Below are 24555 nucleotides of genomic sequence, written 5' to 3'. Positions count from 1 at the left end.
TGATCGGATGTTTATTTCATTATAAAGAGGAAGGTATACCGTTAATAGTGGAAAATAATATCTGGCAAATGACCACCACGACCACGCTTACAGGACAATATCCTTTTCATGAAATTTTCCATAACCGAATTGCAAAGTGGCTGCCCTATGTCTTCGATAGCCTCACGAATTCCATCTTTAAGGTCTTGAATCGATCCTGGGCTGTTGGCGTAGACCTTCTCTTGCACGTGGCCCCAAAGAAAAAAGTTTCAAGGTGTTAAATCGCGAGATCTCGTTGGCCAATTGTCATCACCTCTTCGAGAGATAACACAATTCGGAAACTTTCCCGTAAAAGATCAATGGTTTCGTTGCTTGTGTGGTTCGTAGCGCCGTCTTGTTGAAAATAAAGGTTGTCCATTATCAATACCATCCAATTCCGGCCATAAAAAATCGTTAATCATCTCTCGATAGCGCAATCCTATTCAAAATAACACCTGTTATTGGAAAACCCTTTAGTTTCTTGAATTATTTAATACTTAAATTTCTCCTTCATAGATACTATAAATCACATCTGATTTATACTCGTACAATTTTGCGATAAGTGAGCTCGTGAAGAAAAGAAAGACATTTCTTGACGATACTGTAACAGCGATCGCGCTGTGCCTATGAATGTGTGGTGTGTATGTATGTATATATGCATATAAGTGCATATAAAATATGTAGTTATAAACGAGCTTTAATTATAAGTGCTATTGATACGAGCTGTGCATACCCAACGCATTTTTCGGTCGTGCTCTTTACACTTAATATCCCCTGCTGGCTTCACTGCCACATATCGTAATAATAATGCGAGTGTCTATTACAGGATGTATACCTGTGAAATCGGTATCGAGGTTTTGCGTCTTAAAACTACGACGTGTGTTACCGCGAGCAATTTATCGAATTTTACAATACTCGTCCATTGCATTAGAGTCTCAAAGAGGTAACATAACCATAGGAACAAGAAAATTTAGTATTTTTTTATTGAAAAATTCCCATTTCATAGGTATAAACGTGGCAAGATATTAAGTGGTCCCGGTGGTCTAGAGCTCGAAAATTTAGGGTATTTTCAGGAATTTTGTTTTACAATAAAAAAAATGAAAAATAATAATTAAATTTTTTAGGCTTTTTATTTAACTTCTTTTACAAAAATGAAGAATTTTTTTTTTTAGTTTTAATAATTTCAAAAATGGCGTTGAAGTTTACCCTCCCGAAAAACTGGACTTGAGCGGTGTGATCCATTTTGGCTCTTCTATTATCTGAAACACAAAAACCAAAAAAATTGTTACTTAGTACGACTGTAGTTATGTCCCGTACTAGAATAAAAAAAATTGACAAAATGGTGCGGTTTTCAATCGACACTCTAAAAATCGGGTGTTTTTCAATTTTTTAATCAAAAAGATACGAAATAAATGGAATAATTATATGATTCTATTGGATTGGCCACTAAGTATTTATAATAATTCCGGATTTTTTTTAGAAAATCAAAGACAATTATTTCATGGAACTAAATAACTTTATTCTGTAATGTATTGCCCATTTTGATCAATGACCTTTTGCTATCTTTCAGGCAGCATCATAATCCCATGTTCATAAGACTTCTGTTTTTTATTAGCAAAAAACTGACCCAGGTACGATTTGACATCATCATCAGTATTGAAATTTTTACCATTCAAGGAGTTTTGTAAAGATCGAAACACAAAATAATCAGATGGTGCAAGGTCAGGACTACATGGTGGATGCCTTGCATTGTCATGATGGAATACAATACTTTTTCGATTTGTGAATTCGGGCCGCTTTTCTTCAACTTCATTGTTTAATTTCATTAGTTGTTCAATGTAGACAGAGTTGATCGTTCGGTTGGGTGGTAAGAGTTCAAAGTAGACAGTTCCTTTGTAATTCCACCAAACTGATAACGAATCTTTCTTTTGATGAAAATCAGCTTTTGATGTTGTTTGAGTTGGTTCACCTGGCCTGCTCCATGATCTATCCGCTTCATATTGCTTTTGTTGTCATCGCCAGTTATCAGTCGTTTTAAAAATGAATCATTTTCAATACGTTTCTTTAGCAAATCGCCGCTGTTAATGCGTTGCGTTAAATGCGTTTCTTCCAGTTCGTGAGGAGCCCATGTATCGAGTTTTTGAACATAGCCAAGTTGTTTTAAGTGATTTTCAATGCGTGTTTGTGATACATAAAGCTTCTCTGCAATCTCACGTGTTGTGCTGTGACGATCCGAATCGATTATTGCTCTGATTAGGGCGTCATCAACTTCAACTGGACGACCAGACCGTTTTTCATCTTTGAGTGAAAAATCACCAGAACGAAATTTGGAAAACTAAATTTGACACTGCCGTTCTTTTAAGGCTTCATCGCCAGAAACAGCACACAACTTTTTATGAGCTTGCGATGCGGTTGTCCTTTTGCGGAAATAAAAAAGCAAAATATGACGAAAATGTTCTTTTTGATTTTCCATTTTTCAACGAAGCCAAACGAAAACTACGCAACCGATCAAACATTTTTTTTTAATGATTGACAGCTGAATTGCAAACTATCGAATAACAAAATGTGCTTTACATTTATACTATGTCTGCAAACCTAAAAATTCAACTGAAGCCATCTATGAGTGAAATCCGCAATTACTTAGTTGCCAACCCATTATTTACAATTTGAAGAAATAAAATCTGCGGCTTGACAAAGTCGAAACTTTAATTTGGGTCATTTCCACTGGAGAACACAAAACGACGAAATTCTCCATGACACCTCAGCTTTATGTTTCCCCGTATTTTCTTTGATGAAATTTTAAGCTTTTTCGAAGAATGAATTTCCCTTGTAAAAAGTTTGTTGGGTTGAATTATGCATATCTTGTATAAAAATATGACGTTGCTATTAACCGTGCAGTATCATATTGCAATTCAAAGTGTACGGATGTTATCTGGTTGTAATATTAAATTTGTACGTTTTAAATATTTCTAAGGCAGGTCATTAAAAATGCGCTCAATTATTGAAAAGTCTTAGTTTTGAATTTAATTAGACAATGAGAAAGTAGAAAGTATTTATTAATAATATTAATATAATAACATCGAGGCGTTTTGTGTAAAAAAATATACAGATGTATATACATACGTATTTTGGCTTGATAATAAATCGGTACACAAAAACCGTAATGGGATTTGCATACAAATAAATATCGAAAAGATGATCGTCAGTATTCAGCGCGCTTCGTTGATATGTACACAAATATCGAATATGTTCAGTGCGTGTGTGTGTAGTGCTGTTTCAGGCAAAAGCAAAGTTAACTTATGAAATAATGATGAAAAATCAAAAAGCTGAGTACATGTATTTGATTACTTTCATATCCGAGCACTTATGCTTTTATATGCAATTTTGGGTTATTATAACTTTTTTTGCATAACGGTTGCATAAAGAAATTGAGATATACTTATATACGATATGTAATAGGCATCTACTTTAGGCCGGGTCGATTTGTGGGGCGGCTAAAAAATCGCCCATTGCTCTGTGAGAATCATATTCTAGGGATCAAAATAAGAAACTTTGCCGAAGGAACCATACCTCTAAAACGAATTCTGATGTCCCCCAATTTGGCTCGAACTTTTTAGTTTCTTTTCTCATGTAAAGGCCAAAAATGGTGATATTTTGAAATGATTGTATGGGGAACCCCCCAAGGGAGTTCCAGGGGGTGTGCCAATGGCATGGGTGGATCGGCCGTCCAAAGTTAGTGGGGGTCGGTCATACATTTGGACTCGATTGGAGCACTCTAAATGGGTCAAAGTGGGATTTTTCGTTCGACCCAAATTGGGGGACATCAGAATTCATTTTAGAGGTATGGTCCCTTCGGCAAAGTTTCTTATTTTGATCCCTAGAATACGATTTTCACAGAGCAATGAGCGATTTTTAAATCGATGTATCTAACAAACTACTCAGAACGAAGAGACTTAGAGGATTTATCCAAACATCCGTGCGCACGATAACTCGAGCAAAAATAAATATATTTTAATAAAACTCGATACAAATATTACTTTTTACCCAAGGTAGTTTAGTATTGAAAATGGGCGAAATCGGTCAATAACCATAACCACCTGCCATATAATGAAGATTTTCAAAAACAAAAAAAAAAAATGTTATTGGTGTTCTTAAAAAAGCAAAAAGACTCAAATTTGGTATAAATAATGAACAAAAAAAAAAAAAAATTAAAATTAAAAAGAGAAAAAAAAGAACGCAAGTAAAACTTTGTAAATTAAAATTGGCGATGCCACGTCCACTTTTGGGTAAATTTGTGTGTCTCGGTAATGTCACAGTATGTACAACTCGCCACACTCTGGTATATACATATATTTTTCTCCACTCTTTAGATTCGACTCACACATTTTTGGGCGCAGTTATCTAGTTTATGGAGCGCATTGAAAAATGTATAAAAAAAAGTCAAGAGACGTACCAACAGATATGCAGAATTAATATTCTGAACGTGCGAATTACTATTCCAAACCTAGTAATCAAAAACGCTTTTATAATGTTGCTCTTTTCTATCACTAAAAAATAATAATAATACAATATAACACACGGGCTGAAAAGTCCCGGGCCTAACACACAGATGGCACTAGTTTTATTGCGTTCACATCTTTTTTAGTTAGTACTAACCTCAAAAAGACCTGTTGAGGTGTTAAAATTTCATGATATTCTATTCATGAGTTCGTGAGTTATTTTGCTATGAGTGACGCTACTTTTGTTATTTTCAAAATAACGGATCAAAAAGAAATTTTGTGCTTTAATTTTACGCAATGTCAGTCTCTTGGCGGAAAAGTAGAAAAATACTGTTCAAGCAAAGCAATGACTTGAAAAGTGTCATGGGGACTCCGCTCCATCAGAAACAACAATTAAACGATGATTTGCTGGCTGTTCGCAGATCTAAAAAAATGCTCGCCGGTAAGATTTTTTGCTCGAATGATTTTGATGATGTGATGTTATCGCTGAAACTAAGGCCTATTTTGAGGCAAAAGATAAATCGTTCCACAAAAGTGGCATTGAAATGTTAGAGCGGCGCTGGAATGATTGCGTTGTTCTTAACAGAAATTACGTTGATGAATGAAGCGTAATTTCGAGCAAAAAAAAAAACGCGTTTTCTTTGTAAGGCACTGGACTTTTCAGCCAATGTGTTATTAACACAACAATTGCTCGCTCAAATGAACATTTGAAAGAGTAAGCGACAACATTTAAACTTATGAGGTTGCAGATAGTGAATACAGTTGTGAGGTTTTCACGTAATTTCTTTAGGCTCGTTGTTCTGAATTTTGTTCTTCCCCGGAATAAGCAAAGCGAGTGTGGTTGCTATTGGCTATGTTTTGGCGGGCACCCTTGGTGTGAGTTTCACAGGCAGTCAAGTGTGCGAGTGTGTGAGTGCTAGGTTTTTTTGCTTGAGCGTATTGGCGCGGTTGCTATGCAAAAAAAAAACAAAAAAATGCAAAATATTATCTTTGACTTGGAAAATTTTCAATAACAAATATTTTGAATATAAGTTAACACCAGTAAACGCGCATCCGACGATGCATCTACAGGCGTGCAGCAACTGGTAGGAAAATTATGAATTCAGGTACAGTTGACTCTCGCTAATTCGAAATTCGAGAGACTCTTATCGAGTGTTTGAAATATTAAATGGTTCGAAATTTTTGAGAGAAAATAAATAAAACTTCGATATATCAAGTGTTTTTATTTAACTGCTAATGTTTTACATATTCAGACTTTTAAATAATTTTTTTTAAGGAGAAAAAGAGCCTGATATGCTGTTTCATCAGTTTCGTTTTGTAGATTATCGAATGAGGCTCTTGCTACCTTAACTGACACCTCTGCCAAAGGCTCTGATGCATTGTCTTCATCTTCATCGTTGCTCTTTTCATTCATATCTGTCGCAGATAATATTTCGCCATCGGTTAGTGATCCTGAGACAGCAAAATCTTCATCCACTTGAACATAGTCAGAAAGACTCACACCACTTTTTTTCTCACCTCCTTCCACTTTTTCAATTAATTTCTTCTTTTCAGCAATCGTCAAATATTTATACCTTTTTAGGACTCATATTTAATATAAATTTTTAATCTGTATACAAACAAAGCGATTCGTGCGGAAGCGTGCGTCAAAATGTGCCTATGTTTTATGCGTAACACGCAACCACGCACAGTAAAGGTATTTTCAGGGGAGTGCCAAAATTCAAAGTTCTTACTAACACACCAAGAAACTTTGCAAATTTGAATTGTCGAGGGTTTGTCCATATGAGTTCGAATTACCGCGTCGTAGCAATGATTTTTTCGTTCGAATTAGCGAGTGCATAAAAATGTATGGACATAATTCGAAATATAGGTATAGAGATTTTATAGGGGCTCGTGATAACTTTGACTTCATGAGAGGTTCGAAATATCGCAGGTTTGAATTAACGAGAGTCGACTGTATTTAAGCACAGTTGTCGAAATAAATAATCAGTTATATTAACTCACCGGACCCAATCGTCTGCTCTTGGAAATAAAATAATTTTTTTTGTTTCACTTTCATAACCTTCTGTACATAGGTAGTTGCCAATAGAATGATTGTAATATTTACTATATCAAGTATCCCACGCTTTTAACTCTAATTTGAATTACTCTATTTGTATCTTAATTTTTGTTATAATTCTGTTCTGAGGTAGTTGACTATGACTGATCGTTCGATTTGCTATTACTTCATTATAGGCCTCTTTGTCATTAAAATTTATTTTCTACTTTTTAGTTCGATTAGCAATAAAAGCGGGATTTTAATTTTTTTTAAACTATTTTTTATTTTCTACATTTTAGTTCGATTAGCAAAAAAGCGTATTTTTTAGTTTTTTTAAACTATTTTTTATTTTCTACTTTTTAGTTCGATTAGCAAAAAAGCGTGTTTTTTAGTTTTTTTTTTAACTATTTTTTTAGTTTTAGTATATGTAGGTGTTTACGAGTAATATACTGTTACACAACCGCACACTAAATACTAACCTCAATGGTGGTGTGGAAACTAAAAATTCCCAATTTTTGTTTAAAAAAATACCCAATTCATGTTTCTACCGGTGTGGCAATATTGGCAAATGTTATAAAAAATGCACATTTTTCAGCGCTCTCACGAGAAAAAGAGTTTCCCATCTAGTCATCTATGTTGTGTGTTCCGAGTCGATCAGATTTTTAGAAGCCAGTGAAAATTAAGCTCAAAGATTCCGTTACATACATACAACCCGAGCTAATAAAAGTGTTAATTATTCTATTTGTATCTTAATTTTGTTCTGAGGTAGTTGACTATGACTGATTGTTCGATTTGCTATTACTTCATTATAGGCCTCTTTGTCATTAAAATTTATTTTCTACTTTTTAGTTCGATCAGCAATAAAAGCGGGATTTTAATTTTTTTTAAACTATTTTTTATTTTCTACATTTTAGTTCGATTAGCAAAAAAGCGTATTATTTAGTTTCTTTAAACTATTTTTTTTTTATTATGATTGAAAATTATTGTTATCATTGCAGTCAGTGAATAAATGATTCGATATATTCGTGTTATATTTAATTCCTTTCTTATCGACTGTGAGTCTAAAGCTATGCAGTTGTCGGCCGTGATAAAGAAGTAATCGGGATGAAGAACTTATTTCGTGGAGGGAGCCTGAGAAACTGATTTACAAGAATAAAAAAAGATTTTTCATTTTACAACAAAATTCACCTTACTTTTTGCCCACAGTAAAAAAAAAAAATATTAATCCTGGCAATCCTAATAAGGATAATGGAAAACTTTTATCAAATTATTGCATTGTCATCGGTCCTTGATAGGTATGCAAAATTTCAAGTCGATCAGATTTTTAGAAGTCAGTGAAAATTAAGCTCAAAGATTCCGTTACATACATACATACATACATACAACCCGACCTAATAAAAGTGTGTTAAAAATGGTTTGAGATATGTAGAAAATTAATAAAAATAATTTTGCTTGACATTTTTCTGATTGGTTGTTATGATTTTATTCAATGAGGCATAGCAACGGATGCCAGGTATTGTAATATTATGGTTATTAATAAAATATTATTTTCTATGAAATTATTGTTTGTAATTCTTTTATATACATATCCTAAATCCCTCAAAATTACTCCTACGCGAGCGGGACCGCGGGTTAAAGCTAGTAAAAAATATTTTTTTAAATAAAACATAATTCCTAAAATGTCTTATCAAGCTAAAAAGTTTTCGTGTAAGGGCAATTAGTACATTAAATAACTAAACAAGTCCAATCGCGCATTAAAATTTGAACGTATTCTTTAGGTAGCGTCTCGTTCGATAATAAGTACAGAGAACAATGTGGCGCAAAATTAATCATCCAAATTCGTTTTTGAATCAGTTTTTACAAATAAGGGTTTTCCAATAATAGGTGTTATTTTGAATGTGATTTATTTTTTGGGCCACGTGAAAGAGAAGCTTTACGCCAACAGCCCAGGGCCGATTCAATACCTCAAAGATGGAATTCGTGAGAATATCGAAGACATAGGGCAGCCACTTTGCAATTCTGTTATCGAAAATTTCATGAAAAGGATATTGTCCTGTAAGCGTGCTCGTGGTATTCATTTGCTACTACAGCATACCTTCCTCTTAACAATGAAATAAATATCCGATCAGTTATATTAAAAAATAGCATTTTTCTTTGAGTATCAAAATAACACCTCTTATTGGAAAACCCTTACAAACAATGATTTTGAGTGATGGAACTTTTTATTTAACCTTTACGCACCTCATTGCGTGTCTGTTTGTATATTGCACTTGTTTAGTTCACAAGTGCAAAATATGCCTGACGTACGACGCCATTTACAAAAAATAAAAATTTTCCGATAGGTGATTAATTTTGCGACACCTTGTGTAAACAACTAGAGAATAGTTGAATAGTTGCAAAATTGATTTTTGTTCTGAATTTGAATTTTAACCGTACACTAATTTGAATTTTTTTTTTGTAATAAAAATTAATAGCGTTCGTTTTATAAATACTTCTAGGTGTATTTAAAATAGATTTCCTTTTTATTTCTTTTGTCAATTTTTTTGGGAAAATATTTAAAGTCTTCACATCTTCTACGTTTTTTTTAAAGTTGTGGAACATATGCCCATATTTACCATATGTCGCATGTACTTTTTTACATGCATTTCTAAGGAACGTTATCTACCGTGTAAAGACAGAGTTGGGTGTATAACAAATTTTATAATTCCGATGCAAAAATAGTAATGAATTTATTTTGAACCCGGATAGATGACCCTAATGTATAAGTGGTTACTCACGAAAGCTGCGTTCTTAATTTCTTTCTATTTCATTTCAGCATAATGACAGCAAAAAATTTTAATTTAGCACAGATGCCGTCTGATTACTTGTACCATTTAGCAGTAAATATAGCAGATACTAAAAACACAGCGGACATTAGAAAGAAATATGGACACATTAAGGTTAGCAGAACGTTTCCCGAGCCAATATATACTATCATATTTCATTTATCAGGTTGTATGTTTGGGTGGAAAGGATACACGCATGCGTGAATTGGCCAAATATATACATGAAAATGTGTACGACGGGAATTCCGGAAGTGATTATCAAAAGGATTTGTTCGAAGAGGGTCACAGATATGCTGGTTTTATGGTAATTAATAAAATTATATATGTATACACATATGGCCATTAAAATAGGTACGCTGCCTTTATTTATCGATTCCCTTGTGCCGTTCTGAAAAATTTAAAACTATTATTGAAATTTCGTTTTTTTTACAAATAGCGTCACTGCTTCGTTGTTAAGTAAAAATAGAGAGCCCGGCACTCGAAGTGTAACCAATTAAAAAGGTCATACATTTAGTTTGGAAAATTTCTTTTATTTAATTCAAAGTAAAAAATGTGTGAAAATAATCCAAAATTCAGAATCAATTTACTTCTGCTCGATATGACCATCTTTTGCCTTGAGTATGGAATATGGCCTTGAGACGGTCCAGAAATGAATCGCAAGCTGCCCGAATGTGACTTGCAGATATTTTGGCCCAATCGCGGGCAATGGCTTTTTTCAGCGCCTCGAGACTGGTGAATATTTTAGTTCGGGTATTGCTCTCCAAAATGGCCCAAATGGAATAATCCATCAAATTCGCGTCTGGTGAATTTGAGAGCCATTGTGTGGACGTTATGAAGCTCGAAAAGTTGTTTTCTACCCATTCTTGGTTCACTCGAGCTTTGTGAGAAGGTGCCGAATACTGTTGAAACGTGCATGGTCTGCCACCGAAATGTTTGTCTGCCCACGGCTTCAAAATAACCTCCAGAATACTTTCCCGATAATATTTCGCATTTACCATGACGCCATGCTCGATGATTGAAAAGCGCCCATCTGCGGTTACAGCGCCCCAAACCATTACCTGTGGCGAGTGCTGCCTCCTGGTGGCCAATCGATGGCTCAAATTCTCGTATGAACGGTCGGTCAAATAAACTCTATCGTTTCGGGAGTTCACGAACTACTCAATTTGGGAAATTTTCTCGTCAGTAAACACAATGTTCGGAAATTGACCGCTTCCGGCCGAGCGAAGCAACTCCTTCGCTCTCTCAAGTCTGACTTGTTGGTGCTTTGGTGTGAGATCATGCCCCTTTTAGATCTTGTAAGGCTTGACTTTGAGATGATTTTTCAGTATGCGACGGATGCTACGTTCAGATATTCTCGGTTCTTTCGCCATTTGATTGGAACTTCATCAGGGATTTCGCGCAAGTCGCTTCTTCACTTTTTGAACCATTTCGCGTGACGTTGCAGTCTTTTGACGACCAACTCCATGACGTTTCGCGATGACACCAGTATCGTTGTCACGAGTAGTGGTGCGATAAACAAAACCTTTATTTACTTTAAGGAGCTTGAGCTCACGAACAATCGCTGCTTGTGATTTTCCTACCAAATATAGAGCAGGCACACGATTACGTTTGAAATTCATTACTGATTTTCTTTTTTCGCGTTTACTCTCGGCAAAATGCTTCCGCGCGCATCAGCTGCGCGAGCGGTCTGAAGTTGGTTAAACTTCGAGTGCCAGACCCTGTACGCGTTATATAAAGTTGCGTTATTGGTCGCATAAATCAGCGAAAACTGTACGGCGTAGATTTTACAACATGGATCTACCAGGGAAAATAGCTCGCAAAGTTCCGCTGCCGGAACAAGAAACAAATTTAAGGAAGAGGAAAAGTTTCACACAAGAGCCCAAGTCATTGTGTGGACAAGAGGGTATGAAAAAATGGTATAACATTCTTTGGAAATGATGTTGAGCGACGTCTGACATACGTCCTAAAGGACAAGACTTCTCACCATAGTTCCAAAAAAAAAAGCAATCAAGCACGGTGGCGGCAAAGTAATGATTTGGGGATGGTTCTCTTGATATGGAGTAGGACCTACTGAGGTCATAACCAATAAAATGGACAAATTTATTTCCAAGGATATCTTCAAAAAGTGATGCTACCATTTGCTGAGTGGAATATGCTACTTTGATTTGTTCTTATGCAAAATAATACCCAAAAACACTCCTCATTGTTGGTATGTGAATGGTTTTTACAAAACAATGTTAAAGTTATGGATTGGCCAATCCAGTCACCCGACCTAAACCCCATTGAAAACCTTTGGGTAGATTTAAAGATGCGAATCGGGAAGGAAAAATCAAAAAGTACAAAGGATTTATAGCAAAAAATCAAAGCACTATGCTATTCCATACCCACAGAAGCCTCCCGTAGGATTATTAATTCTATGCCAAATCGAATACAATAAATCATTGACAATCATAGCGAACGCAGTGGTTATTGATTAAACTTCGATAATTTAAACTGCATTTTGCATTAATAAAATCACTAAGTTCTTTTTGTATTGTAGCTATTTCTATCTTGTATCTATTTTAATGGCCACATGAATATTACCTTTTTGTTCCTATTATCACCAGTTTAAGTTTTAAAATATCCTTCAATTATTATTTATATTTGTTGTATTAAAATATATTGCGCGCAGCGCGGCAATAAGGCTGAGCACTTTGAGTAAGTGGTCAAAAACCGACTACGGCCACGGTGAAATCCTGGATGGTTTGTTCGAGCTTCCCGGACAGGTGGACTATGCAGTCCCGCCTACATTTGCTATTACAACGTTCACGACCTTCCTACCCTCGAGGGAATCATGGGAATGGGACGAGGTAAGACATGGAAAGTCTATCCATGGATACACAGATGGCTCAAAGCTCGACAGCAGGGTGGGCGGAGGTGTATAATCCGAACAATTGGGTCCTTCAGTTTTCGGCTTCCCGACTACTGTAGTGTCTTTCAGGCTGAAGTGATGTTAATAATGAAAGTCGTGACACTGGCACAGTGTGTTGCGCTACCTGGCGCCAAATTGACCTATGAGTACACAGACAATGACATAGGCGTACCCTTGCAAACATCTAAGCTACTTACATATGTTTGAGGAGATTGTAAGAGCAGTAAATGAAAGATGGCGTAATGAAACCACTTGCAGAATCGCCCGACAATTGTGGCCGACTCTCAATGCTAAACGTACGGAACTTCTGCTAAGGCGAGATAAGCACAGTCTTAACACACAGATTTAAGTTATAACGGGGCACTGCCTCATAGGTAGGCACGCCCAAAGGATGGGTGTGCAAGCACATGACTTCTATAGAAGTTTTCTAGATGAGGAGGAGGAAGCGACAATCTCGCGCCTACTGTGCCACTGTCCTGCTCTATCCAGACGTAGATTTATCATTTTAGGTAGACAATTTTGTAATAAATTGGAAAATCTCACTACTGCAGAAACCAGGGATTTCATCAAATTTTTGAAAAGTACATTTTTATGCAACATCACAATGGGCTCTGAGCCTGAATATGTCCCATAGTGGACAACCGCTTCAACCTAACCTCACCTATATTAGATTATGGCATAACCACATGAAATTGAAATTTGAATAGGTCGAGGCAAGGAGCTACAAGAGATTTGGTGGTTCCTAAAATACTCAGGCTAAAAAGTCCATTGTATTTAGAGCTCTGGAAAGAGGGTAGATAGTCAAGGAGGGAAGAAGAAAAGTATCAGAGAAAGAGATAGGAAAGAATAGAGACAGAGACAAGAATAGCTAATCCTGTGAGAATTTTCCAGATTCTTTGGGAAATCTGAAAATATCCGTCAGTTTGAGAGAACGAATATTACTCATTCCCATGACATCGGGATCTAAAATTGGTAGCCTTGCTCTAGCAAATACATAACACGCACAGAGAAAGCGCTCAGTGCTATCCGCCTCCTCCAAGTAAGACAGGCACATCGGGTCCTCGATGTCATATGCTGACCCCCTGGTTGTGTCCTGCAATAATACCGACTATCAACCGAACGTCGTTCCTTCCAAGTTTTAGTAGAACGTTTGACAGTTCGGAACTTGCCACAAAACACTTTGCAGTTATGCAGCGTTCTAGACCGGACCATCGCTCTTTATGTAGATTGCCTACATAATCGCTGATCCAATTCATGATTCCTGCGGAACTGATTCCGGTTATTGGCTCTGGCCCTTGTGGGGGAACCGCTGATCCACGGTTGACCAATTCATCGGCAAACCCATATAAGTACAAGCCAGTTCTGTCTTGCGACAGAATTAAGCTTCTTATTATATTCTTGAACAATCTTTGAGGCTTGCTTAGCGTTCTCCATTGACGTTCAGTGCAGCCTGACTGTCACAGCAACTTCAATCGGTTTCCCGCTCCATCTCCTCTCTATTATTCATTCGGCTACTTTTATCTACCCTGTCATCAAATTTCCTTCCAAATGAAACTATGGATATCAGGTCGTCTTTAGGTGCCAAAAACAGATACCACAAAAACGGATAGCCACATAAAATTTAATAATTGCTATTATTATTTATTAAAAAAAATTCGCATTTTACGTATGGACGTAACGGGGTACCTATTTTAATTACCATATGCGTATATAGTAGTGTAATAAATATGTTTGTACATATGTAGATAATTGATTTTTTCTAAAAAATTTTATGTATTATGTTTTATTATATATTTTTTTATTAATATTTTTATTATTCTTTTTTATTGTTACTTAAATTTTCAAGGTTGGTTCCGTGCTGTGCGTTAGCCATGGCGTTGGTAGCTCAACTATGAGCGTAGTATTACATGAATTGATCAAATTGGTACATTATGCTGGATGTGATGATCCACTTTTCATACGCATTGGCACCAGTGGGGGATTGGGTGTTAGCCCGGGGACTGTGGTTGTCACCAATAAGGGATACAATGGGTTATTGCGCAGTGAATATGAAATTGTAAGTACATTTTGAGGTTTAAAAACGGCACAATACGAGGTGTGGCTATTAAATAACGCTACTTTAGGTGCAAAATATGTATAATCTTATTTCGGTTTCCTATGGTGCACATTTACTTATTATCACCTACATAAGTACACTTCTCGTCTATACCTACAAGTATAACGCTCTCTGCGAATATTCCATTCTTAGAAACCGTGTAGGAAGGCGTCTTCTGTTAATTCCTTCAGGACACGTAGAATCGCTTTTTCTTTCACAGGTCCAACGGACTCGAATTCAGTTTCTTTTCATTCAGATTACGTCTTAAGCAAACTAGAGTTACTGCATAAAGCAGGAACCGGCGTTTTGTCGACTATATCGAAAATACTTAGACTATTAAAAAACAAGTACAAAAAAATGCATAGCCATATATTGGGTTGGCAACTAATTAATTGCGAATTTTTTTAGAAAATCAAAGATAATTTTATCAACTACCATAAATAACTTTATTCTGTAATGTATTGCCCATGTTGATCAATGCCCTTTGCCATCTTTCAGGCAGCATTATAATCCCACGTTCATAAAACGTCTGCTTTTTATTAGCAAAAACCTGAACCAGGTACGATTTGACATCATTATCAATATTGAAATTTTTACCATTCAAGGAGTTTTGTAAAGATCGAAACAAAAAGCAGTCAGATGGTGCAAGGTCAGAACTATATGGTGGATGTTTCAAAATATCCCAACCAAGCTCCAATAATTTTTACCGAGTGGCCTAAGATGTGTGTGGCCTTGCATTGTCATGATGGAATACAATACTTTTTCGATTTGTCAATTGGTTCACCTGGCCTGCTCCCCGATCTTTTTCGCTTGATATTGTTGTAAACAACCAATTTTCCATCGCCAGTTATCAGTCGTTGTAAAAATGGACCATTCTCATTACGTTTCTTTAGCAAGTCGCAGCGTTAAATGCATTTCTTTCAGTTCGTGAGGAACCCATGTATCGAGTTTTTGAACATAGCCAAGTAGTTTTAAGATATTTCCAATGCATGTATGAGATACATGAAGCTTCTCTGCAATCTAACGTGTTGTACAGTGACGATCCGAGTCGATTATTGCTTGGATTAGGGCGTCATCAACTTCAACTGGACGATTAGAGCGTTTTTCATCTTTGAGAACGAAATTTGGCAATTTGACACTATTGTTCTTTTAAGGCTTCGTCACCATAAACAACACATAACTTTTTATGAGTTTGCGATGCGGTTTTCCCTTTGCGAAAATAAAAAAGCAAAATATGACGAAAATGTTCCTTTTGATTTTCCATTCTTCAACGAGCGCCAAACGAAAACTACGCAACCGATCAAAAATTTTTTTTTTCTGATTGAGAGCTGAATTGCCAACTATCAAATAACAAAATGTGTTTTACATTTGTACTACGTCTGCAAATCTAAAAATTCAACTGAAACCATCTATGAGTGAAATCCGCAATTACTTAGTTGCCAACTCAATATTATATAATATTTTTGTTCTCAGTAAACCATAAGTTTCTGTACGGGATTTTCCAGCTTCATGTGAAATTTTACAACAATTTATTGTTTCATTGTTACATTTAACATATTTGAGCGAAGCAATGAAAAATAAAACGACTCCAATGCGAACAAAGGCTTTAGCTATACTCATTTATTTACAGAAGCGAGAAGTGCTGCACTCGAAAGAGAAGGCTTCATGCTAATCAGCTAGCAATCGCTGACGCTTGGCGAATAGCTTCCAAATAATTTGACTAAATTATTAATTAAAATAAGTACAGTATGCAGATCACAAATTCCATCAAGTTGGACTTCTCCGGAGTAATTCGAGTACGCAAGGGCCTCCACATAATTTTTTTTTGCATTTTTTAATAACTATTACTATTAATTATTTACTTTACAAGTACAGCCGACAAAAGCTCATGAAATTCTTACTTAATATACTATATGTCAACTATTTTGCAAATTGTAGGCAATTTTAGGAGAACGCGTCGTAAGGCCCGCTTATTTTGACGATCGTCTGCGTAAGGACTTGCTTGCTTGCGCCGAAGCAGTGGATGGCGAAGCAGAAAAGATTTGGAAGGTTATCGAAGGCAATACGATGGGTGCAGAGTGTTTCTATGAAGGTATGTTTTTCTACATGAAAATTTTAATTTCTACATCATTACATACCTACTAGGAGTATATAAAAATATGTACAAAATTTCTGCGAAACTATCACTCAAAAACTACTGTCTTGTGTTTAGCAGCCTTAGAAATGCTTTGATACAATCGCATCGTGCGCATGTCGAGCCAGTCGGTTAATAAAAACATGATTTTAGCTGACGGTGCCACCTATTTTTTGAAAACTAAGGTGGCGCAAAATTAATAACTCTATCGAAAGATTTATAACTTTTGCAAATGGCGTCGTACGTCAATCATATTAGACACTTGTGAACTAGACAGCTACAATATATAAACGAGCAAGCAATGGACCGCGTAAAGTTCAACGAAAAATTTTATATGATGATTAATTTTGCGCCATATTGTGATAACAACATATAAACATATATCATTACAAAGATAGGTTAGGTTAGGTTTGGTTGAACTGGTTGACTTGCAGTCCCGCATAGTCCGGTTCGGTCCATAGTGATACTAAATGGAATTCATTAGTTATGCGTTTTGAAATAGTCCACCTGTTTGGTGCGTGTTTCTATTGCGAACTTAAGGAGACGATTCCAACCTATTGCTGAGATATCTACTTCAAACTGTGGTGATATTTTAAGCGTGTTTTGAACAACGCAGGATATCCGCAAAGGAGAGGCTTCACAGTTTCCTGTGGATTGCTTTAATTGAATAATATTTTTGAATGGCCATTTGCGTAGAAAAAATTTAATTTAATAGAAAATATAAAATAAAAAAAATATAAAGTACGTAAAGTTTAAGTTAAGAACTAAGTGGTCACGTCATTCAAAAAATACTTTTTAATTGAAAAATTCTCAATCATAATTTGCTTAATACCCACATCCTAACACTTCTTTCATTTGCACTCTATTTACTAAAGGGTGTTTTTTTTAGAGGTTAGGTTTTCAAGTTGGCACTACTTTTTTCGTAGATGGTCTTTTTGACAGCTGTTACTTGATTTATGCTCAGTTTGGTTTGTCATTTCATAATGAATAGACTTACACCTGAAAAACAGTCAGCATAACCTTAATTTTTGAGCGACTTTGGCGTGGTTTTTTGGGTTGATGTGCGGCCCTCTTTGAAAGAGTACATACTGAAAAACACGTGCACGCGATAGAGCAGAGTCCCCATAGGTTGTCTGCAACATTTTTAAGGCGTCTGAAGCCGAAATTTTGTTGGAATAACAAAATTTCAAACAAATTCTTTGTTCAACTTGAATTTCCATCGTTAAATTCGAAGAACACACTCGAGCTTGACTTGTTTACAGTAGCACAGAAAACAAACTATGTGACATATCACGCTGCAATTTGCCATGTAAGCTTATAACAGTCCAACCAAAAAACAAAAAAAATTTATTTTTGCCATATGTCATCCGCGGACCGTTTTTTTGATAACGTCTCGTTCATATTTGAGTAGAAGGTATGTATTTTTAAAAATTCAACCAATTTTATCAAAACTTCAAACTTTTTAACCTGAATTTTTAGAAAAATAATAAGCTGCAAGTTCGAAGTGGTTCGAAAATCGTGTTGATTTTTGAAATTTTGTTTTGCGCTGGTGGTTTTATGCATTTTTTTCATAAAAAAATTTGGGCGCGCATTACTATATATGGAAGAAAATGCGTGAACCACCAACAAAAATCAACGCGAATTTTGAGCCACCTGAAATTAGCAAAATATTATTCCAAATTTCAATAGGCTACCAAACTGTTTACCCACAATTTTTCTAAAAATCCGAAAGTTTGAAATTTTGGTAAAAATTTGTATCCAGCTTAGAAAGGACCACGCCATTAGTAGTTGTTGACGCCGATGATGTTAATTAATATCTCCCGCATACACCAGCAAATGTATTTTGGTTAAAAAATGGTGCCAGAGGGATTTAGCTCAATATTTTCCAGCATCAGCTTTGAGAAATTATACCAAAGGAAAGCACCGGGCTTAAAACTTTGTTTGGTCAAAGGGTCGGTTACATTATTCCTAATTTGATGGGCCTGGTGGTATTATCTAACGTCACTTAATATGGCCGCACTAATTGCCTGATACCAAATTCAGATATCGCGTCATATAGGCGACTTCTTTTCGTCCTGACGTGATGATTTGCTACTCTGATAAGGTCAAGCAATTTGTTCACGCTGAACTTTGGTCTCTAACGAAACGCAGTGTTAAGATGGCTGATTCCGCATTAATTGACGCCGAGTACAGGATCAGCATGAAACACATCAGCATGTAAAGGGTGTTTTTTTTAGAGGTTAGGTTTTCAAGTTGACACTACTTTTTTCGTAGATGGTCTTTTTGACAGCTGTCACTTGATTTATGCTCAGTTTGGTTTGCCATTTCATAATGAATAGACTAACACCTGAACAACGTTTGCAAATCGTGCAAATTTATTACGAAAATAATGGTTCGGTTCGCGCGACGCATCGAAGAAAATTTTGTTCAGCGATGAAACTCACTTTTAGTTGAATGGGTATGTCAATAAGCAAAATTGTCGCATTTGGAGTGAACATAATCCACAAGCCATTGCTGAGACGCCGTTACATCCTCAAAAAGTCACTGTTTGGTGTGCTCTATGGGCAGAGGGAATCATTGGTCCATATTTCTTTAAAAATGAAGCCGGCCATAATGTTACAGTCAATGGAGAGCGCTATAGAGCCATGATTAATGACTTTTTCGTGCCTGAATTGGACGATGTTGATGTGGACGACCTTTGGTTCCAACAAGACGGCGCACACTGGGGATTCTTGTACAGAGATGCGGAAAAAAGTATACATCCCAAAAAATATTTACATTTTTACTACTAACGAAGTTGTATATATTTGTGTATGAAAAGAACATGTCTAAAAACTATTTTTTAAAAAAAAGGTTTTTTGCTGGTGTATGCGGGAGATATTAATTAACATCATCGGCGTCAACAACTACTAATGGCGTGGTCCTTTCTAAGCTGGATACAAATTTTTTTTTTTAATTCATAATTTTTTTTTTTTTATTAATATAAGCCAGCAAATATTTACGCACAGGATACATGTAAGTTCATAATTCTGAATTACCCTCAAAATGTCAAAACAAAATTAAAAGTGTTTCGTTATCATTATGCACACACTAGAAAGCGTTTAGTTATTATCATTGCCAAAAAATAATCAGTGGCGCCTGGTGGCACCTGCAATTGATTAAAACTGAAAGAAACCTTATTAAGCAACACGTTGATACTAGTTTCTGACCGTAGGTAAATGTAGCTCAACTTGCAGATCCACGAATATGAAGGAATATGATTTTTTTTTTTTTCGTAAAATTAATTATAAATAGATAATCAAATGCTTTACAGCCTTTGTTCTTCCGGCTAAAATATATAAAAATATCGTACCCTAAATGAAAAATAAAAAATTGGAAGTCGGCTCAAGCAAAAAGAAAAAAAACCACCTTGGGCTTTGAAGTTTTTTCTTGGTCAGTTCAATACTATAAAAAAATTATACTTTTGACATATCTATAAAAAAAAAAAAACTGTAAGTCAGAGTTTAGTAATTCTTTTTGATTTTATTGTTGGTTCTATTCTGGAATTCAGAAATACCATTAAACATTGCGTAGGTGGTATGTTGCAAATTTGACTTTTTTCCGCAAAATCCCCAGTGTGCGGCGCTACATGCCATACAGCCAACGCAATAATCGATTTATTGAAGGAAACTTTTGGTGAGCGCGTTATCTCGCGCCGTGGACCTGTGGCGTGGCCTCCAAGATCGTGCGATATAACACCGCTGGACTATTTCTTGTGGGGCTATGTGAGGTCGCTTGTCTACGCAGATAAGCCCGAGACGATTGACGTCTTGGAAGAGAATATTCGGCGCGTTATTGCTGACATACGGCCCCAATTGCTGCAAAAACTGGTCGAAAATTGGGCCTCTCGGCTGGAATTTATTCGAGCCAGCCGCGGCGGCCACTTGCCCGAAATCATTTTTAAAACATAATGGCAAACCCTTATCTTTATAATAAAGCTAAGTTCTTGGCCATAACATTAAATTATATACGTTTTATTTCATCTTGAAAACCTAACCTCTAAAAAAAAACACCCTATATTTTCGCTTTAGTGGTGAACAAGATGGAATCGTCTTAAACAAATAATTTTATTTATGTTAAAGCTTAGCTCATTCCTTTGAACTCATTTCTTAATCTGGAAACTTAAGGACAACCAGCTCACCAAATTAGAGTAAAAATTGAAGTTTCGCTAATACTTTTAAGAAATTAAAAACTCCTAAACGTGTTCTAGTTTGGGAGAAGGATATTATTGGAACAACTTTTTTGCCTGATTGCGGCAAACGAGACTCGTTTTTAGTTTGCGCAGTTCCAAGTATCGCAAAAAATTACCCATTAAAATTCGAACGGCTTCAATTTTCGATTAGTTTTTTATAAGGCACATTCATTAAAGGTGGTGGCACTAGGCCAACAACAATATTTTGTGCGTTTGATTGCCAAAGAAGAGTATCGGCAAAGTAAAAAACAAAGAATGAATTCGCCTGGGCTGACAGTCCTATGGACACGACGAAAGAAAAAAATAAATCAGCTGATTTACAATTAAAATAAGGCACAAATTTGCACTTTTGAAAACGAAGACTTCATCACTGAAGCATTAAATAAAACAACTTGAGTAAAGTGGAAACTCTTAAAGAGAAAAAAATACTTTTATTTATAAAAACATAGGCATCTTTGATAAAATCTTAATCGAAGATTGTTAAGAAAAACGTTGTGGTTCGAATGTTTTCCTTTATTGCATCCTTTAATACTATAAAGTATAAACGAAGAATTCTAAAAATCTCATTCTGTTTTATTGATTTAAATAAAATATTATTTCAAACAAAGCAGAATGGATAAACAATATTGCCTGCCAACTTTTATAGTAAAAGTTTTCATTGCTATGGTTTTGAGTAATTTTTCTTTGGAATTCGCTATGAAATAAAAAGTAGCTTTTCCAACAGGACATCAGGGATTTATTAAGTAGCTCAAGATGGGTGACACAGGGTGGAAATTAGATATCATACTTCCAATTACTGCTTCATGTGTTGCGTACTGGCTGCTTCGCTCACGGCCAATTGTTCCTAAACAAATTCCTACAAAAAACAAAAATATCTATTTCGTTTTATTTTCCTCTTTTTCTATGCATTATAGGACAAGGCCGACTCGATGGTGCCTCTTGCACCAAGGTTAATGGTGAACGATACACACTTGAAGATAAGTTAAATTTCCTGAAACGTTGTCACGATGAATGCGGCATAAAGAACATCGAGATGGAGGCACCCATGTTTGCTTCCTTGACGTTGCACTGTGGCATACGTGCCGCTGATGTATGCGTTACGCTGCTAAATCGCCTAGAAGGTGATCAGGTGGGTGTATTTTTAAACTAATTATGTACAATAATATATATGTACTGGGCCCGGTATTCGAAGTATAACCAACTTCAGACCGGTCGCGCAGCTGATGCACGGGCATCAATTGTCTGTTAGTCGGCTCAATGGCAGTTCAGAGCATTATTTTCAAGCGCGCGGAAGGATTTTGCCGAGAGAAAACGCGAAAAAAGGAAATCAGTAATGGATTTCAAATATAATAAAGTGAATGCATTATATTTGGTTAGAAAATCTCAACAAGCGATTGTTCGTGGGCTCGAGCACCTTAAAGTAAATAAAGTTTTTGCTTATCACACCATTACTCGTTGCAATGATACTGGTAGCATCGCAAAACGTCATGGAGGTGGTCATCAAAAGTTTGCAACGTCACGTGAAATGGTTCAAAAAGTGAAGAAGCGACTTGAGCGAAATCCCCGACGAAGTGCCAATCAAATGGCGAAAGTACTGAAAACATCTCACCGTAGCATCCGCCACATACTGAAAAATGATCTCAAAGTCAAGCCTTACAAGATCCAAACGGCGCTTGATCTCACACCAAAGAAGCAACAAGTCAGACTTGAGAGAGGCGTTTCCACGACAGTCGGTTCTGCGTTACCGAAACGACCCGGATGTATATCCGGCCAAGGACTGTCACTCCAGCAGCATTCCCCGTATGTAAGTCTTGGTAATGTCTATGCTGCTACAACAACTTGAGAGAGCGACAGAGTTGACGACACAATTTTTTAAATTGAGCAATTCGATTGGCCACCAGGAGGCAGCACCTGTCACAGGTAATGGTTTGGGTCGCTGTAACCACAGATGTGCGCTCTCCAATTGTTTTCATCGAGCCTGGCGTCAAGGTAAATGGTTGCTTTGAAGCCGTGGGCAGACAAACATTTCGGTGGCAGACCACGGACGTTTCAACAGGACTCGGCAGCGCGGCACCGACTCACAAAGATCGAGTGAATCAAGAATGGTTAAAAAACATCGCTCCGAACTTCATAACGTCCACACAATGGCTCTCAAATTCACCAGACGCGTATCCGATGGATTATTCTATTTGGGCCATTTTGGAGAGTAAGACCCGAACTAAAAGATTCACCAGTCTCGGGGCGCTGAAAAAAGCCTTTGTCCACAAGTGGGATAAAATACCTGCAAGTCAGCTTGCGATTCGTTTCTGGACCGTCCCAAGGCCATACTCCATACTCAAGGCAAAAGGTGATCATATCGAGCAAAAGTAAATTGAGTCTTAATTTGTGTATTATTTTCACACATTTTTTACTTTCAATTGAGTGAGAGTAATTTTCCAAACTAAATTTATGACCTTTTTAATTGGTTACACTTCGGGTGCCGGGCCCTGTACACATGTGTATGCATAAATAAATTAATATTTAAATATTTTATACATGCGTACATACATATTTTACATTATATGTTATATTTTATTCAATAATTTTAGGTGAAAGCTACTAAAGCACAACTTAAAGACTTTGAAGAGCGTCCTTTCGTGCTTGTGGCCCGCTTCATTAAACGTCACATATTAAGTTCCACATAAAGAAAAGCACAAACCAAATCGCATTTCCTTATGGACAACAAAACAGACAACTGTATTTTATAAAAAAAGGTTTTAATCAAATAAATATTATCATAGAAGAAATGAATTCATCAAAAACAAACTTTGAACATATTTTCACCTTTCCTTACTTCACTTTGCCAACGTAAGTTTGGAGTTTTGACCGCCAAGTCACGATTATTCTTACATTACTAATTACTTGTCAAACTACCTGTACTAATTTAAATTAATTATTGTTACATTTGATATATTTAGAGTGCTTTTTCAATGTTTTTTTATTTGTGTGAATTTTTAATTAATTGATGCTTTTTTGTTTTGAAAAAAGATTGTTGACGTTGGCGCTGGCGTTCACGTGCTCTGGACACGCAATAAGATTTTACCAGTAGTTACAACTTTTGATAACTAGCTCCAATTTTTAGCAATACTCAGAAAGATCAACTGAGCTTCGCGAAGCCTCCTCTGGACACTTCATCCACCCATGTGAAGGTAGGCTCATTGGAAGCATGTTCCGGCAATCCCAGCTTTCTTATAATGAAGACTGAGGCTGCAATTCTAACTGTAGTAACTCTTTGAAAATCCCAGCTCTTTGCAAAGCATCCTTCATAATCTCCACATCAGCAGAAATAAAGCTTTTTAAATTCTCCTTTAGTATATCACTTAAGTGAAGCCACTTGACCTCATCAGTTTACACGTTACCTTGAGTCGCCATACATGTGAGGCTAGTGGTAAGTGCACTCTTCTCGATAACTTAAAATTAAAGACGTCCGTCTCCTTTCCCATAGACGTCCGTCTAATTTCGTATATAAAGTTAGGAGTATTAATATAAGAAGATACGCAAATCATCCTGTCGAGTAAAAAAAGGCGACCAGTGACGGCTTTGCTCTTAAACACGAATAGTAAACGCTCAATATAAACAGTGGGCCAAAATGGATGAGTTCTGAAAAAAAATTGTTTCTTAGTGAGTTAGACTACGCTGAGTCCTTGATATTTGTTTTTTTGGTTTTTAATAGTTTTTATATTTTAAAAAGCGGCCTCGGTAGTCTAGCGTAAGAGCACTAGCCTGCCATCCCAGAGGTTGTGGATTCGAATCCCACGTGAAACA

At 36.2% G+C, this 24555-nt stretch overlaps 1 protein-coding gene across 4 annotated transcripts; it reads left to right on the top strand.

The window, feature by feature from the left end:
• The first annotated feature begins 629 nt into the window (after positions 1-629).
• On the top strand, positions 630-23556 carry LOC129236314 (uridine phosphorylase 1). 4 transcript variants are annotated; one of them, XM_054870625.1, is made up of 7 exons: positions 630-655; positions 9371-9494; positions 9547-9684; positions 14138-14347; positions 16325-16478; positions 21666-21880; positions 23340-23556. In XM_054870625.1, the coding sequence occupies exons 1-7, from the start codon at positions 645-647 to the stop codon at positions 23433-23435; spliced, it is 948 nt and encodes a 315-aa protein (XP_054726600.1). In that variant the 5' UTR covers positions 630-644; the 3' UTR covers positions 23436-23556. The 4 variants fall into 4 exon arrangements, with proteins under 4 accessions (XP_054726600.1, XP_054726601.1, XP_054726602.1 ...); XM_054870626.1 differs by lacking the exon at positions 630-655 and adding an exon at positions 2926-2970; XM_054870627.1 differs by lacking the exon at positions 630-655 and adding an exon at positions 2951-2992.
• The last annotated feature ends 999 nt before the right edge of the window (positions 23557-24555 follow it).

Source organism: Anastrepha obliqua, chromosome 1, assembly GCF_027943255.1.
Source record: "Anastrepha obliqua isolate idAnaObli1 chromosome 1, idAnaObli1_1.0, whole genome shotgun sequence".
NCBI lineage: Eukaryota > Metazoa > Arthropoda > Insecta > Diptera > Tephritidae > Anastrepha > Anastrepha obliqua.
The sequence above is the reverse complement of the archived record's forward strand: the minus strand, read 5'-3'. Positions and strand labels throughout refer to the sequence as shown.

Excerpts from the sequence above, each read along its gene's own strand:
- LOC129236314 (XM_054870625.1), top strand. Across the intron at positions 9,495-9,546 it reads AGAAATATGGACACATTAAG|GTTGTATGTTTGGGTGGAAA; the intron begins GTTAGCAGAACG and ends TTCATTTATCAG. Across the intron at positions 21,881-23,339 it reads ATCGCCTAGAAGGTGATCAG|GTGAAAGCTACTAAAGCACA; the intron begins GTGGGTGTATTT and ends CAATAATTTTAG.